General features: G+C 35.5%; 1 protein-coding gene across 4 annotated transcripts in view; it reads right to left on the reverse strand.

The window, feature by feature from the left end:
* The window catches only part of bbs9 (Bardet-Biedl syndrome 9), a 251413-nt gene that overhangs the window by 176593 nt on the left and 60177 nt on the right, over window positions 1-14643 (reverse strand). For all 4 annotated transcript variants that reach the window (XM_041244853.1, XM_041244855.1, XM_041244854.1 and 1 more), the window contains exon 14: window positions 2024-2128. In XM_041244853.1, the coding sequence (XP_041100787.1) occupies window positions 2024-2128 (105 nt within the window). The remainder of the gene's footprint in view (window positions 1-2023; window positions 2129-14643) is intronic.

Raw genomic sequence — 14643 nt, forward strand, 5'->3', positions numbered from 1 at the left:
TTCAAAACATTCCCTATGAACACTTTGCCAACCATTCAGAAAATCTGGGATACAATAATACAGGTCTATGATCAGCCAACTGTGGATGCAAGTCGTCAGCGTTTCCAATTTGCTCAATACCTTGATGTTGCTATGCTTTTATGGTTTAAAAATGCCCCTGATCAGAATGGCACATGCAGATTTCAAGTGCAGTTCATTTGCAATGTATACTTTAAGTTTGCTTACAACTATATTTTCAATAAAATGCACAATACTTTAAAATGTATAATACTTTTAATTGTTCCGTAACTTAAATTAGATTTCAGTGTTACTGAAACTTCAATAAAAACTGACAGCATGCATTTGAATTAGACTCCTGATAAGAATTACTAATAAGACAATTTTTTGCTGGTCCCGTGAAGTTCATTTTAAATGAGAATTTTGTATTTATGATTTTTTTTTTTTTTTTTTTTTTTTTTTTTTTTTTTTTTTTTTTTAGATAGTTGAAATGCCTGATGCCGTGCTAGGAAACTGGAAAATGTATTTACAAATCTTTTAACAATATGATACTGTGCAACAGATTATTTTCTTGGTGAAGATAAGATGCTATAAGTAGTAATGTTTTTAAAAATGTAATTTTCTCCAAGGATCTAATTAAATGTAACGCAGACCTTGGATATCAGAGCTTTTGGGGATCCAAAATGGGATCTAATTTAGCTGAAACGTGATGTGCATCCTAGAAAATAGGAAAGCACATTATCCAAGTTTTGTTTTTTTTGTTTGGTTTTTGGGGGGGGGGGGGGGGGGGTTGTAAGATGAAGGGGTCAAAATGGAAAAGTCTAGGTTTGTTAGCTACCGTACCTGTATGTAAATAACTAATTAGTTTTAGAGCCGTTTAACCATTTTTGAAGGTACACTGTAAAACGTTTACATTTAAAAGCAGTAGGAGGGGGGTAGAACATTACTTAACTCAGATTGAACAGATAAAGAAAAATGCATATTTCATATGGCATTAACAAAAAAGGAATCTGCAAATTATTACATATTCAAGCCAGAAAGACGTGTATACTTTTTAATTCTCATACAAGAGGACTGTCAGTTGACTGTCACTCCGAAGAAAACAATGGTGCACTTGCTTCTTTAAGCACTTTGAACAAAGTAACTATTAAAATAAACCATTGGTGCAGGAGTAATTTGCTACAAAATAATATAATTCAACAAGACAATTTCTACCAATAAACATCATATCTGGGCAAACTTCCATCCAGGTCTGAAAAGTTAATTCTATGTTTGTTCTATGATATACTTAGACATTCAGAGCAATATTCAAGTAGCAGTCACTATTCCACTAAACCCCTATCCATGTTCTTGTTTTTAGGAAGGAATACTTGTCTAACAAGGAATGAGTTAAATATATCTTCCACATTTTGTAAATCTCAAAAAACATGGAAATGTTTTACAAAAAAATAAAAAATAAAATAAGAACAATACTATTTCTTAGGAATCCATTGAGATAATTGTCTTTTATATACATTTATTCCCGTATTAGTAAGGCACAATCCCACCTTTTAAAAAAACAGCAATTATATTTAAAAATAAAATAAAATATTGCCAAGAAGACATATTTATATACATAAGCTGTATTTTTGTACAAGAATTATATAGTGCAACTTCAAGTGTTACAGAACCCCCTGTAGTGTTTACAAGAAACACTTTACTTTATTTTGCTGTATTTGTTCTTGTCCATATCGCAGCATTGTGTTTTTCCAACATATTCCTGAAACTTTTGATATTTTTTATTCACACATCACACCAAGTAAATGTTGAGCAATGTATTGCCCAGTTGATTTATGGGCGTTCTGGAACACTTTATCAGAGTTTTGGAATGTAAAATATATGAATGAATAAATCAGTAAAATGCACAGACAATAAAGCTATGAAAAGAACGAGTTCAAATTATCATCTGCATCAAGGAGAAGAATAAGCAGGAGGAAGTGTTCACATTAGGCAATAATATATGAGCCGTACACACAGCAATGCTAACCTGTTGGTGTGCTGTAGGAGACTGCCACAGCTCCTCCAAGCTCAGCTGGTGGGTAGGAATTTTTTAAGAACACCCCAAAGGTCACAGTGCTAACAGATCCTGGGCCTGCGAAAAAAGGTGACAAAATCATATTACCTAACAAGTCTCACATATACACAAAAGCTGTCAGAGTCAGTTTACTTTGAGATCATATTAACCTATAGACATCCTCTTCAAAGAAAATATTTGTTTTTGCCATGTTAATCAAACTAATAGTATTAACAGATTTAAAGATTTGATACTGTTTACTAGATTAACTGTGATAAAAAATGAACTAGCTTTAAAGACCTAAAAGTCTTATCTTCAAAAGTCTCTTGTTCCACCCCCAAGGAATAGACCTTATTAGCTCTAGAAGGCTAGTGAATTTATACCGCTGTTAATCTAATAAACAATATAAAAATCTTTAAATCTATTACAGTATAACTGTTTTTAAATTGATCTATGATAATGTCTCTACTTCATGGATAGGGATTCACTAAATTATGATGAACCAAAATGCACAAGAAACAAACCCCAAAGTGTAACCTAATAGGAAGTCTACAGAGAATCTAAAAAAAAAAAAGCAAAACCATGTTCTTTAGTGCATAGCTAAATATTTCACAGAAGACTACATACAATCTTTCACCTGTAGATAGATCATCAACAAAGCGCAAAGGTTCAAACTAATGAAGGCAGTCTGGCCTTGTAGGTAGGTAGGCAGCTAGGTATTTATTTAAATGCAGTCAAAATGGACAGTGAAAAATAACCAAATACCTGCAGTCCAAATAAACTTGTTTTTTTTTTTGTTTTTTTTTATAACATTTTGCTTCAAACCTGTCACCTGTGTACAGGGCCATAACCAGAACTGGCATTCTACTGAGGTCAAACATGGTCTCAAGCTATAGCTGCAGTATTTATATGACTGCTTGGTATTTACTGTTCAACCTCCAAATCTATATTACACAGTGAACCAACAGAGAAAATTAAGTCTTTTGTACTTTACCAGAATTTTTACATGAACATCAGCATTGATGAGGCAAAAAAACAACTGAGGACACGACCTCGGAGTCCACATAGCTAGTTAAGGCAGACTATTTAATCAAAAGCATGATACCTGCATGTGCAGCAGTCTAGCTGTACATTAACAAACTGAATAAGCTTAAAGAAATGTCTAATCCTGTCAACAAATATATTGGGATAAAAGTTCTTAATAGTCTTAATAAATCCAAGTGTTTGAATTCAGACAATTAATGGTGGCTTTGCTTGTGTCTCTAAAGGTTACCATACCATACAAGTCTATTCAGTAGGTTTAGTGGCAAGCTTTCACAACTCCAGCTGCCCTCCCTGTTAAAAACAGGCTGATAAGACATGTGGAATATTAACTATGAATGCCAGAAAATATGCATTTAATTTATTTTTCTGATTCCCACAGAACAAGCAGCTTTTCTTGGAGCTGGTAAAAAGCCCAAATATGCAATGCAGAAAGATATTCCAAAAGTATGATTTACAAGGTCTTACAAGACCACAAATAAACTGATTTAACAAACTAAACTGCAAAATGTTAACAATTTTATTCTGGAAGAAAATTAAAAATATTTTTGAAAAGATGAACAGTGCAAAACAGAAGTTCAAAACTTCAGTCTGGTCTAAACTCTGTAAACCCCACAGTATGCCTCAAATATGCAATTTTGAAAGAAACACATGTTTTCGAAAACCTATTTTTGTTTTAGAACATGTTATCTGTTACCACCCTAGGTTAAATAACATGCTTTTAGACTGCCTGAGACTTCCTGGGTCATTTCACACAGAAGTGCACCCTTTTATTGCCTTCTTTCCTGTCAATAACTAATCAGCTGCTTCCACCATTCATAGAAATCCTTTTAGCCAGTAACATGCTCTGACCCAGAAGACACTGCCGGGGTCAAATAAGCAAAGTAGTAAAGGAGTAACAAACTTCCTGGAAAGCAAACTGCGAACATTCTTTCAGCTAGTGTAGTACCAGATGTCTGTTTTAAACCACACGTTTAATTAAAAACTGTACATTTAAGACATGTGTGGCTAACTGAACTGCAAAATGGATATTATTAATGGAATTATTTTGTTATCTGCTATTGCTTTAAAGTATACAAAGCATTACTACGCCAGTAAATTTACTACAATTTGTCTTATGCATTTACCTATACAAAAGAGTATATGTTTATTTTTTTACTAAATGAAATTTACCTTTTTGAAAAATAGAACAAAGCAACAATTTAGCTCTTTAGAAAAAGCATCAGAACCTTTTAGTTCAGGTTTTTTGTCAAGTAAGGTTAAATACAAATAATTACTGACTGGAACCATAGCTCAGGCTATGGATAAAGCATTTTCACATATATCTGAGACAAGTGATAAAAATTCCAAGATTTCTTGGAGGGGAGGGGGGTACTTCTTAACTGAAGCAGGTCTTCCTTTGGGAATTCTGCAAACCAATTTTGTGCTTTTGTCCGCATCATCTATCATGCTCAGAGTGAAAATGCAGCCTGTCATTTTCAGAACAAAATGCAGATAGAAGGGCCTTTTAAAAATCAACAGGCTGCTATCTAGTCCTATGCATGTCCAATGCAACTGGTGCTACTTGGGTTGCATTGGTGGACACTGTTATGGCTGGCTCTAATCTGGATAGTACTTTTACCTACCAACTCCCCAGCCTGGTGCGTGATGAGATGCTAGACTGCTGCACATGCAGGTATCATGCTTTTGATTAAATAGTCTGCCTTATAGACAGTGCACAGCCAAAAGAACTCCTTCTAGAACAGATGAAGGAATGTGTTGCATTTCTGACTTGAAAACAATAGGTGACTATGTCATCACAATCAACATACATACTCCCATTCTCCATCTATCATCATATCAAGATGGTGTGTCTGTTAACTAGGATATATGTCATGAAATGCACAATCATCTGTACTGTAATACCCACTTCCATTGCTTTGTTGGCATTAGAAATCTAATTAAACTTGTGATGCTGGGAAAAGGAAGAATCTTTGCTTTAGTATCATAGGCAAACGTATGTCATCCAATAATTAATAAAGGCACCTATAATATGCCTGCTAATTTTGTTGTTGAATGTGATAAGTGATCTTCAAGAATGATGTGTTACACTAATGATCCTGTCAGAAGAGGAGTTAAAAGAGGAAATCAAATTGTCTAATATTCCAATAAAGAATTAATCCTGCCAGGGCATGTTATTATAGCTGTTTTTTCCTCCTCTTTTTCAACTCTAACAAGCCTTTTCAAGCTTTTACTATATTCTTTCATAGTTTAGCATTCTGCTAATTGTACTCAATGATCTTGTTAATGGTCAAATTTCTTTAGATTCCATAAAAATATTCTTAGCTATAAAACACGAGAAATGACCCAATTACTGATATCCTGGATATAGATAAGCATGGTTCAATTATTAGGTCAGTGACTCAGTGCCACTGTGAATGAAAACATGTCTGCAAGTAAACGTAAACACATGGTTTTAACAATTCAAGAAAAACTTGAAATAGTTGAGAAGCTGGAAAAAGGCAGTACTGTAAAAATAAATTCTCAGTGGAATATATAATCGGTAAACAGAGGGTTTGTGATTTAAAAAAAGGCTGCGGAAGAGTTGATTTCATACGCAAGTAGTTCTGATTCTTCAAGCGGTTTGTCCAAGATGAAATCAATGAAAAAATCAAGAATGACCGAGTACTTTAAGAAACTATAAAAGTACAGTATACTTATTGGCTTGAAATGAACGCAGACCATGAGGCAGTTGCCGTAATGCCCCTCAAAATGTATGTTTATTCACGGCCATTATGGCCGCAGTGCCCTTTCAGCTACAGCAACTAGAGACGCCTGCATTAGAGCCAAACAATAACATGATTATGTGATTTGTGTGGCTGTCGCATCAGCGGGGGAAACAACAACAATAACTGATCAAATTCTCGAGGCTCAGCTAAGAGTTCTGTAGCATCTTTTGAGCCTGAGCTAGAAAAATGGTCAAAACCAAAGCATTCAAAAGTTCACACTAAACTTTAAGAAATTGTTCTTTTTTATACCACATGTTTAGTTTTTTGCAGAAAACAAAAACAGGACACATTTGTCTACTTCACTAACTGAGAGGCCAAAAGAAATAGTTTCTGTTCATGATCAAAAAAAAAACCAAACCTCTAATTTTAAATGATGTTATGTTTTGGTAAACAGCAGCTGAAAACAATAGGATAATATATGTATTTTGTTGATACAAATGTATAAAACTGCACAAGTGTAAAAAAAGAAAGATAGATGTTCAGCATAAATGTTGGTACTATTATGTTAACTTCCAAAAACCACACAATCTTGCAACAACAAAGTAACTATTACAAACCGAGGTCAACATTTAAAGTTAAGCCAGAAGCCTCGTTTTGAAGACCAGTGCAATACAATATGATTATTCAAGTGCAGAGACTGGGGCACTTTACATCATAAATAAAAATAAATTAATCACTGATGCTGCCTGAGTTAATTGCCGCCGTTAACAATGCCTAATCAGTTAGTCGAAATATACTATTGATAATAATTATATAATAATATATATATATATATATATATATATATATATATATATATATATATATATATATATACACACACACACACACACACACACACACACACACACACACATATAAGTGCCTATAGAAAGTCTACACCCCCTTTCAAAATTTTCAGCTTTTGTTGCCTTATAGCCTGGAATTAAAATGGTACATTGAAATTTCGCTCTGTTCGATATTTTATTTTAAAACACTTAAACTCAGACTCAATTATTGTAAGGTCACATTGGTTTTACGCTGGGAAATATTTTTAAGAAAAATAAAAAACTGAAATATCTTACTTGCATAAGTATTCAACCCCTGTGCTGTGGAAGCTCCCAGTTTGCACCGATGAAAGAAATTGCCCTAACGAGGACACAATTACCTTACCATTGGCCTCCACCTGTGAACCATTAAAGTTGCTGTCACATTTTCTGGATAAAAACCCCACTGTTGAAGGATCATTGGTAAGGCTGTGAATTTGAAGGAAAATGAAGACCAAAGAGCATTCTACAGAAGTTAGAGATAAAGTAATACAAACGCATAGATTAGGAAAAGGGTACAAAATAATATCCAAGTGTTTAGATATCCCAGTGAGCACAGTTGGATCAATAATCAGGAAGTGGAAGTTGCATCACACCACCCAGGCACCGCCAAGAAAAGGCCGTCCCTCAAAACTCAGCACTCAAGCGCTCTGCATAACACTGGCCTGTATGGGAGGGTGGCAAGAAAGAAGCCATTACTCAAAAAGTACCATCTGAAAGCACATCTGGAGTTTGCCAGAAAGCATGAGAGTGACCCAGCTGCGATGTGGGAAAAGGTTTTGTGGTCAGATGAGGCCAAGATAGAGCTTTTTGGCCAAAACTCAAAGCGCTATGTGTGGCTCAAACCTAACACTGCCCATGCCTCAAGACACACCATCCCTACAGCAAAGTATGGTGGTGGCAGCACCATGCTGTGGGGATGCTTCTCATCAGCAGGGATTGGGCATCTTGTTACAATTGAAGGAAGAATGGATGGAGCAAAATACAGGAAAATACTGCAAAAGAATTTGCTTCAGTCCGTTAAAAAAGTGAAGCTTGGGAGGAAATTCACCTTTCAGCAGGACAATGATCCCAAGCACAAGACCAAAGAAACACTGGAGTGGCTCAAGAACAAACAGGTGAATGTCCTACAGTGGCCCAGTCAAAGTCCTGATCTCAATCCCATTGAAAATCTGTGGCAATATTTGAAAATTGCGGTCCACAAGCGTTGTCCAACCAACCTGAACAACCTGGAGCAAATCTGCCAAGAAGAATGGGCCAAAATCACTCTGACACTGTGTGCAAAGCTGGTACATACTTACCCCAAAAGACTTAAAGCTGTTATTGCAGCAAAAGGTGGCTCTACCAAATATTAATGTGTGGGGGTTGAATACTTATGCAAGCAAGATATTTCAGTTTTTTATTTTTCTTAAAAATATTTCCCAACATAAAACCAATGTCACCTTACAATAACTGATTCTGAGTTTAAGTGTTTTAAAATAAAATATTGAACACAACGAAATTTCAATGTACCATTTGTAATTCAGTAATATGAGAGAATTGGTCAGTGTGTCTGTGTGTGTGTGTGTGTGTGTGTGTGTGTGTGTGTGTGTGTGTGTATGTATATATATATATATATATATATATATATATATATATATATATATATATATATATATATATATATATATATATAAATTACAAATATATTATTATATATAAGGTAAAATCAAATATTTCAACCCAATGGAAATGTATACAGTTCTTGGCAAGAACTTTAAAGGAGCTTGTGATTGTTAAAAACTTTTTCTTAGAAGCAACATCGTTTCAAAACGAAAACGTCTCACTCGAGGAAAGGAAAAAAGTTACAAGAAATAGATGTCTACAATTACTTATTTCAGCAATGTATACTTCTTAAAAGTTCACTTACAACCATAATTTCAAAAAAATGTGCAGTACTTTTAAATGTATAATACTTTAAATTGTTCTGTAATTGCAATTTGATTTCAGTATTACTGTAACTTCAATAAAAACTGACAGCATGCATTCTGACAATAAGAATTACTGATTGTAACAAAGTGCCCGCCCCTGTGTATATTATCTGTTATGTGTTGCGTGTGGTGTGTTTAAATGTTGGTGTATAGACATTGGTACACGGGATATAAACGGGTCTGTGTAACACGAGTGTTTAAAAATGTATATGTGTATTTAGGCACGAGGATTGCACAGCACTTCACGTGCAAGTAAAATGTAGTAATATGTGAGCACGGGGAATTGCACTTTATTAATTCACGTGCTGGGATTCAAGTGAATAATTAATTGGTAATTGAATCCCAGCACAATAGTATATATAGATGCACGTTGTCACATACTGGTGGTTGGGTGTTCGGTGAGCGGAGAACGGGATTGGAGACGGAGGAAATAAGTAAAGTAATAATAATAACAAAGTATCTGCTCACCGTGTTTGTCAATGTCTGTCCGTGCACCGTTTTGTTAAGTTTAGTCTGTTTTCGTTTGTCTATTTATTTTGGCGTAGAGTGCCGTGTCCTGTGTTTTTCGTGTTTGTGTAAACCTTTTATTTTGTATTAAACCGGCGCCAACAGGCGTCTTCATCACTTCATTTCATCCGTCCTGTGTTTTGTGTATTTCATTACCTTTCCTGGTTCTGACACCGCCCACTTCGGCCGTCTCTGTGACACTGATATATACGCATTTATTTATTAAGAATGCAGTTATCTGGAGACAAGCCTTGGAATCATCATTTTTACTTCTTACAATTCTCTACATAAAATAAAAGCTTGTTGATCCTGATTGAATATGGGATGAGAAACTAAAAAGAAACTACTACATTTTTTACTTTTCTTGGTTTTATGCAACATTTTTAGTTTCTTCACACCCTTATAACTGTCTTGCAAACCATGAGAACTGAGCACTAACCAAAGTGAATATCGTACCACACATTTACTGGTGGTGTGTGGGATTTATAGTTTTTACATTGTTGCTAGCAATAGAAATAATGATATAATGGACTACTATCTCAGGTACACACTGTGATGAAAAGGTATCTGGAAAACCCTGGTTTTGTTTTTATATTTGAAGCTGAAACATTTTAATTGCTAACCAGTTATTGAGGTTGTGAAAAAACTGGTTGCTCACAAGCGCCTAAATCAAAACTGATAGTCGCACCAACACAATCTTTTAGTCGCATATGCCATAGAGCCCTGCAACACATATCAATACACTTAATCACCTGGGGACTTAACCAACACCAGCCCCAATGTATCAGAGTCCTCACCAGCCATGCTTCACTGTATGAAGACTTTGATTTAAAGATTTTTACTAGATTCTTTTTATTACTTCTACATTCCCAAAGACAGCTGAAGTTTTAGCTAGAGATCCAAAAACTACAACAATTTAAGTTAAACATACTGTAACTGATGCTGCAATTACTTATGTTAGCTTCTGCCTGGAAAAATACCTAGCCCTTATTTCAGAGGGCATTTAATTTTAAACAACTACAAAGAAAAGGTCATTGCTTTTATTGGAGAACAATACTGATATGTAATATGCTAGCATGTAGTCAGTTTACAATGGCAAAGTATGTGAACTTTCACTCATTATTAATCAAAGTCAAATACACACTGAGATGCTCTAAGCGATGCGGCCTGCAGCACTTTCTCTGTGCTGCATCAACTCAATTGACATGGTGACACATATTTTCAATAGAGAGTACATTAGGCATAAAAACAAGCTTTTAACCTTTAGACTCATCTACATTTATAAACAGTGGGCGATACAGTTTTACACCGAAACCCGGACTAAAGGTTAACACCATTAGTAACAGCAAAACAAAGAATGAAAGGTAGCTGCTTCCAGGGCTTTCCACACAGTGAAAGATATTTTTGCGGTACTTCCTTTAACCTTTTATGCAATGTAAACCTTTCACTTCAGATACAGACACTACAGTACTTTTGTGGTGTATTCATACGAGACAAAAGATTATCTGGCATGCTTTTCAGCCAGTGTCATGCTCTGGCCCTTAAGAAAAGACAACTGATTACTAGAGATGAAACAAATAATCAATAAACTAATCAACTAAACATAGACCAATTCATCACATTACTTGCTCACTTACTGTATTTGAAGACTTTCTTTTGCTTCTTGCTTTTTAATAATACAGTACACAATTATTTCTATGTATACTAATTATGCATGTTTTCAGTTGTATTTGATGGCTTTTATGAGGATATTTGAAGGGATTTGTCAATTATTTCCTGGGTGATATTCTGTTAGGAAACAGGGTGCTTACAGCTACAGATGACCTACAACTTTTTTTGAATCTAGCATTGAACCAGATATCTTTTTTTTTTTTTTTTTTTTAAAGAAAATACATGTTTGCAATCACATGCTTCTTTCAAAAAATATATCATTAAAGGATTTGTTTTTAGCTGTATTATTCCTTGTCTTTTAAGTCCAGACCTGACTACATTTAAAAATAAATACTAATTATATTTTTATTACCTGGACCATCTTAGTGGAATTTCAGGCAAGTGATTCTCCTTGTCCCCAGCTAACATAATTGGAAAGTTCAGTTCAATAAGAAAGCCAGTGTTTTACTGCCCTTAATGAGGTAGGAAATTAATCTGTATCTGATCAGCTTCAATAGCATTCCAATGTGTATGTATTCTCAAATGTACTGCTAAAATCAAAGCATTTAATTAAGCCTGAACTGGAGTTATTTCTGTTATAACTCCTAGATTAGAGCCTTTAAAAACAGCTAAATTGTTGATCTGATATATGATAAGTAGCTCCCAAAACCCCACTTATCCCTGGTGGTGGCCTTGTTAAATTCCGGTTCATGTGTTAAACAGTTGATTTAGGGAAACTGAAAAGTTACTTAATTACATGCACTGAACTTAAAGCAGGGTGTAGACCACAATATGTTTACTGCAGACCAGCTGCTGTAGTGGCTTCACACAATCTCTATTATAAATAGGACTGAACTTGTAACCTTCTGATAAAGACAGGACTGGAAATTTTTTTTATGGCTAAAATCTCAAAACTTTACTTAATGACGGAAGCTATTTGGTTCAACTGAATTTGTGTCTGTGGCCTTGATAAAGTGCAGAAAATAAAAATGAAGATCATGCAGATGCACATATACTTAATTGGTTTATTGTGTCACAGAGCTACATAATTTTACTGGTTTAGAAGGGTCTGTGATGCATTCCGAAGCAAAAACACACCATAAATAGTCTATACATGAAGGTTCTAAGTGTGAACGTTCCGAGATTATTATTTTTGCATCACAATTTCTATTTATTTTACACAAAATCAAAACAAACAGGGGCTTTTTAGCTTAACCTGCAGCGGTTACAGAGAAGACAGGAGCTGAACTGCTCTAATAATTACACCGTGTAACAATTGTTTTGTTTTTTTTTTGGTTCCTGGGTAGTAAGTGTTATTTCCTAATTGCTTATGCCTCAAAAGTATAGAAAATGGCTATTATTCACCACAAACTTTGCTTTTGTGACCAGTACAGTGATATTTTGAAATGTACCTATTTTCCAGCACATTCCAGATAGATTCAGTGCTGAGTAAACCTGGAGTAACTTCTAGAACCTTCTAGAACTTTCCAGTAATAAAAATAGTAGTATAGATACAGGGGCCTTAAGCCCACCAGTTCAGTTTATTTCCAGCTGCCTAAGTGGCTACATATCTGCATTTTTCTGAGATGGCATCAAGAGGCTGCAATGGTGGCATTCCTGATGGGTCTCCAAGGCGGTTTTACCAAGTTTCCCTGCTATCTTTGCCTTTGGGACAGCAGGGACACCAAGGCGCACTACTGGCCAGAGCGGACCGAGTTCTCTGTGGGGAGGAACAACGTCAAGTGGGAGCCACTGGTGGAACCTCGGAAGGTGCTGATGCCACCACTGCACATCAAATTGGGCCTTATGAAACAATTTGTCAGAGCTCTAGATAGGGAGTCGGCAGCCTTCAAGTACCTTCAAGACTTCCTCCCTAAGCTGTCTGAGGCAAAGGTCAAAGCTGGTGTCTTCGTCGGACCACAGATAAAGAAGATCCTGGAGTGCAATGAATTCCCCAGGAGGCTCACTAGTTAGGAGAAAGCGGCTTGGAACAGCTTTGTCGCAGTGGTTCGGGGCTTCCTGGGCAATCACAAGGCCGAAAACTATGTGGAGCTGTTTGAGACTCTGGTGAAGAACTATGGCACAATGGGCTGTAGGATGTCCCTCAAAGTCCATATCCTTGATGCTCATCTTGATAAACTGAAGGAGAACATGGGAGCGTACTCGAAGGAGCAAGGCGAGCGCTTCCACCAGGATATACTGGACTTTGAACGCCGCTACCAAGGACAGTATAACGAGAACATGATGGGAGACTACATTTGTGGGCTGTTTCGTGAAAGTGATTTACAGTATAATCGTAAATCTCGAAAAACTACTCACTTCTAAATCTTTTGTAGTCATTTTTGTATTACTTTAATATAAATACATGTTAATTTGGATTCATATGTTGTTTTTTTCTGACTGTATGTGAATGAAAAGACACAAATTCGCCTGTTTTCTCATTGGAAATAGGTAAATTTCAAAACATCACGGTCCTGGTCACAAAACCTAAGTTTGTGGGGAATAATAGCCATTTTCTATATTTTTGGGGCATAAGCAATTAGGAAATAACACTTACTACCCAGGAACAAAAATTGTGTTACATAGTGTTATTTTTTATATCAATTATATCCCTATTTTTTCTACCCAATTTTGAAATTTGAATGTCACCTCAGTGCTGCAGCCCACAGATGCAGCACTACTGTGGGTTGGTTCTCAAGATAAGATAGAACACAGAAAGATGGGATTCGAACCGCACTAGCATGAATCAGCTTGCACTCTAAGTGGCAGTGCTCTTATTAAGTCAGCCATTAGGGAGCCCTATGCGCTAGAATGTTTTGATACAATTTTCCCATTGAAACAAGTGAGGGCTGGTTAGTAATTGTGACATCTTAAGAGTTACAGACTTATAGAAAATTTGGCTAACCTATGTACACAGGAAAAAACATCTATACTGTCTATCGAAAAACCAAGACATGCGACAGATCTATTTACAGTTTTTACTTCTTATTTCGTGGGCACACATATTTAAATATTAAAAAGGGGTAGGAAGCCAGCAGCAGATATAGGAAACAAATGCATTTTCAAACATTATGTAGGTTCCACTGAAGTTATCTATTGTAATTACATGTCAAAAACAGTTGCATAAAGTGCTGCCAAACGCAGATCTGCTTAGAGCTTTGCTTGTACAGAATTGCAGACTCAGCTACCATCTTGGGGTCAGGTGAAAGCGTAGACACTGCTAAAGCTTTGTATTAATATGCAAGCCAGTAGCTTCTGGCTGTTAATCTTTCTCTCAGATATTTAGTTCAGAAAATCTAGTCTGATTAGAATGCATTCCATTATTGTAACCACTTTGGTCGATTATGAAAAGATTGAGAGGGTTAAGAAGAAAGGAATTATATTTTATTTATATCACTGTAAAAATAAGCAAAAAAATATATCCATTGATTGCTTTTATTAAAAGACTAAAAACAACTGTGGGAAAAAATACCAATATTTAGCAAAGTTTAATCAAGTGGCAAAAAAATAATAATAATCTGACATGTTATATGGTAGGCAGTAGAAAATAAAAGAACATTTGAAAACCAGTTGGTGTGTGTCATTTGAGGCGAGTAGGCTGATATGTGAAAAAAAAAATGCACAATACAAACTCAAGTGAACCACCTTAACTGAAATGTTAATTTAAAACACCGCTTCAAACTTTTCCATAGAACGACATAATGACAAAGCGATCACAGCCAAAACATTAACAGGTTTTGAAAAGAAAGAAAAATAACCTGCTTTTTTTTTCTTCACAGACTGGTGGGATCATGTTATGAAAATGCATGACCTCTCCCAGTAATTTAGTTGCTGCCTGTGGCATTAGCAAC

This window comes from Polyodon spathula, chromosome 3 (genome assembly GCF_017654505.1).
Source record: "Polyodon spathula isolate WHYD16114869_AA chromosome 3, ASM1765450v1, whole genome shotgun sequence".
Classification (NCBI taxonomy): domain Eukaryota; kingdom Metazoa; phylum Chordata; class Actinopteri; order Acipenseriformes; family Polyodontidae; genus Polyodon; species Polyodon spathula.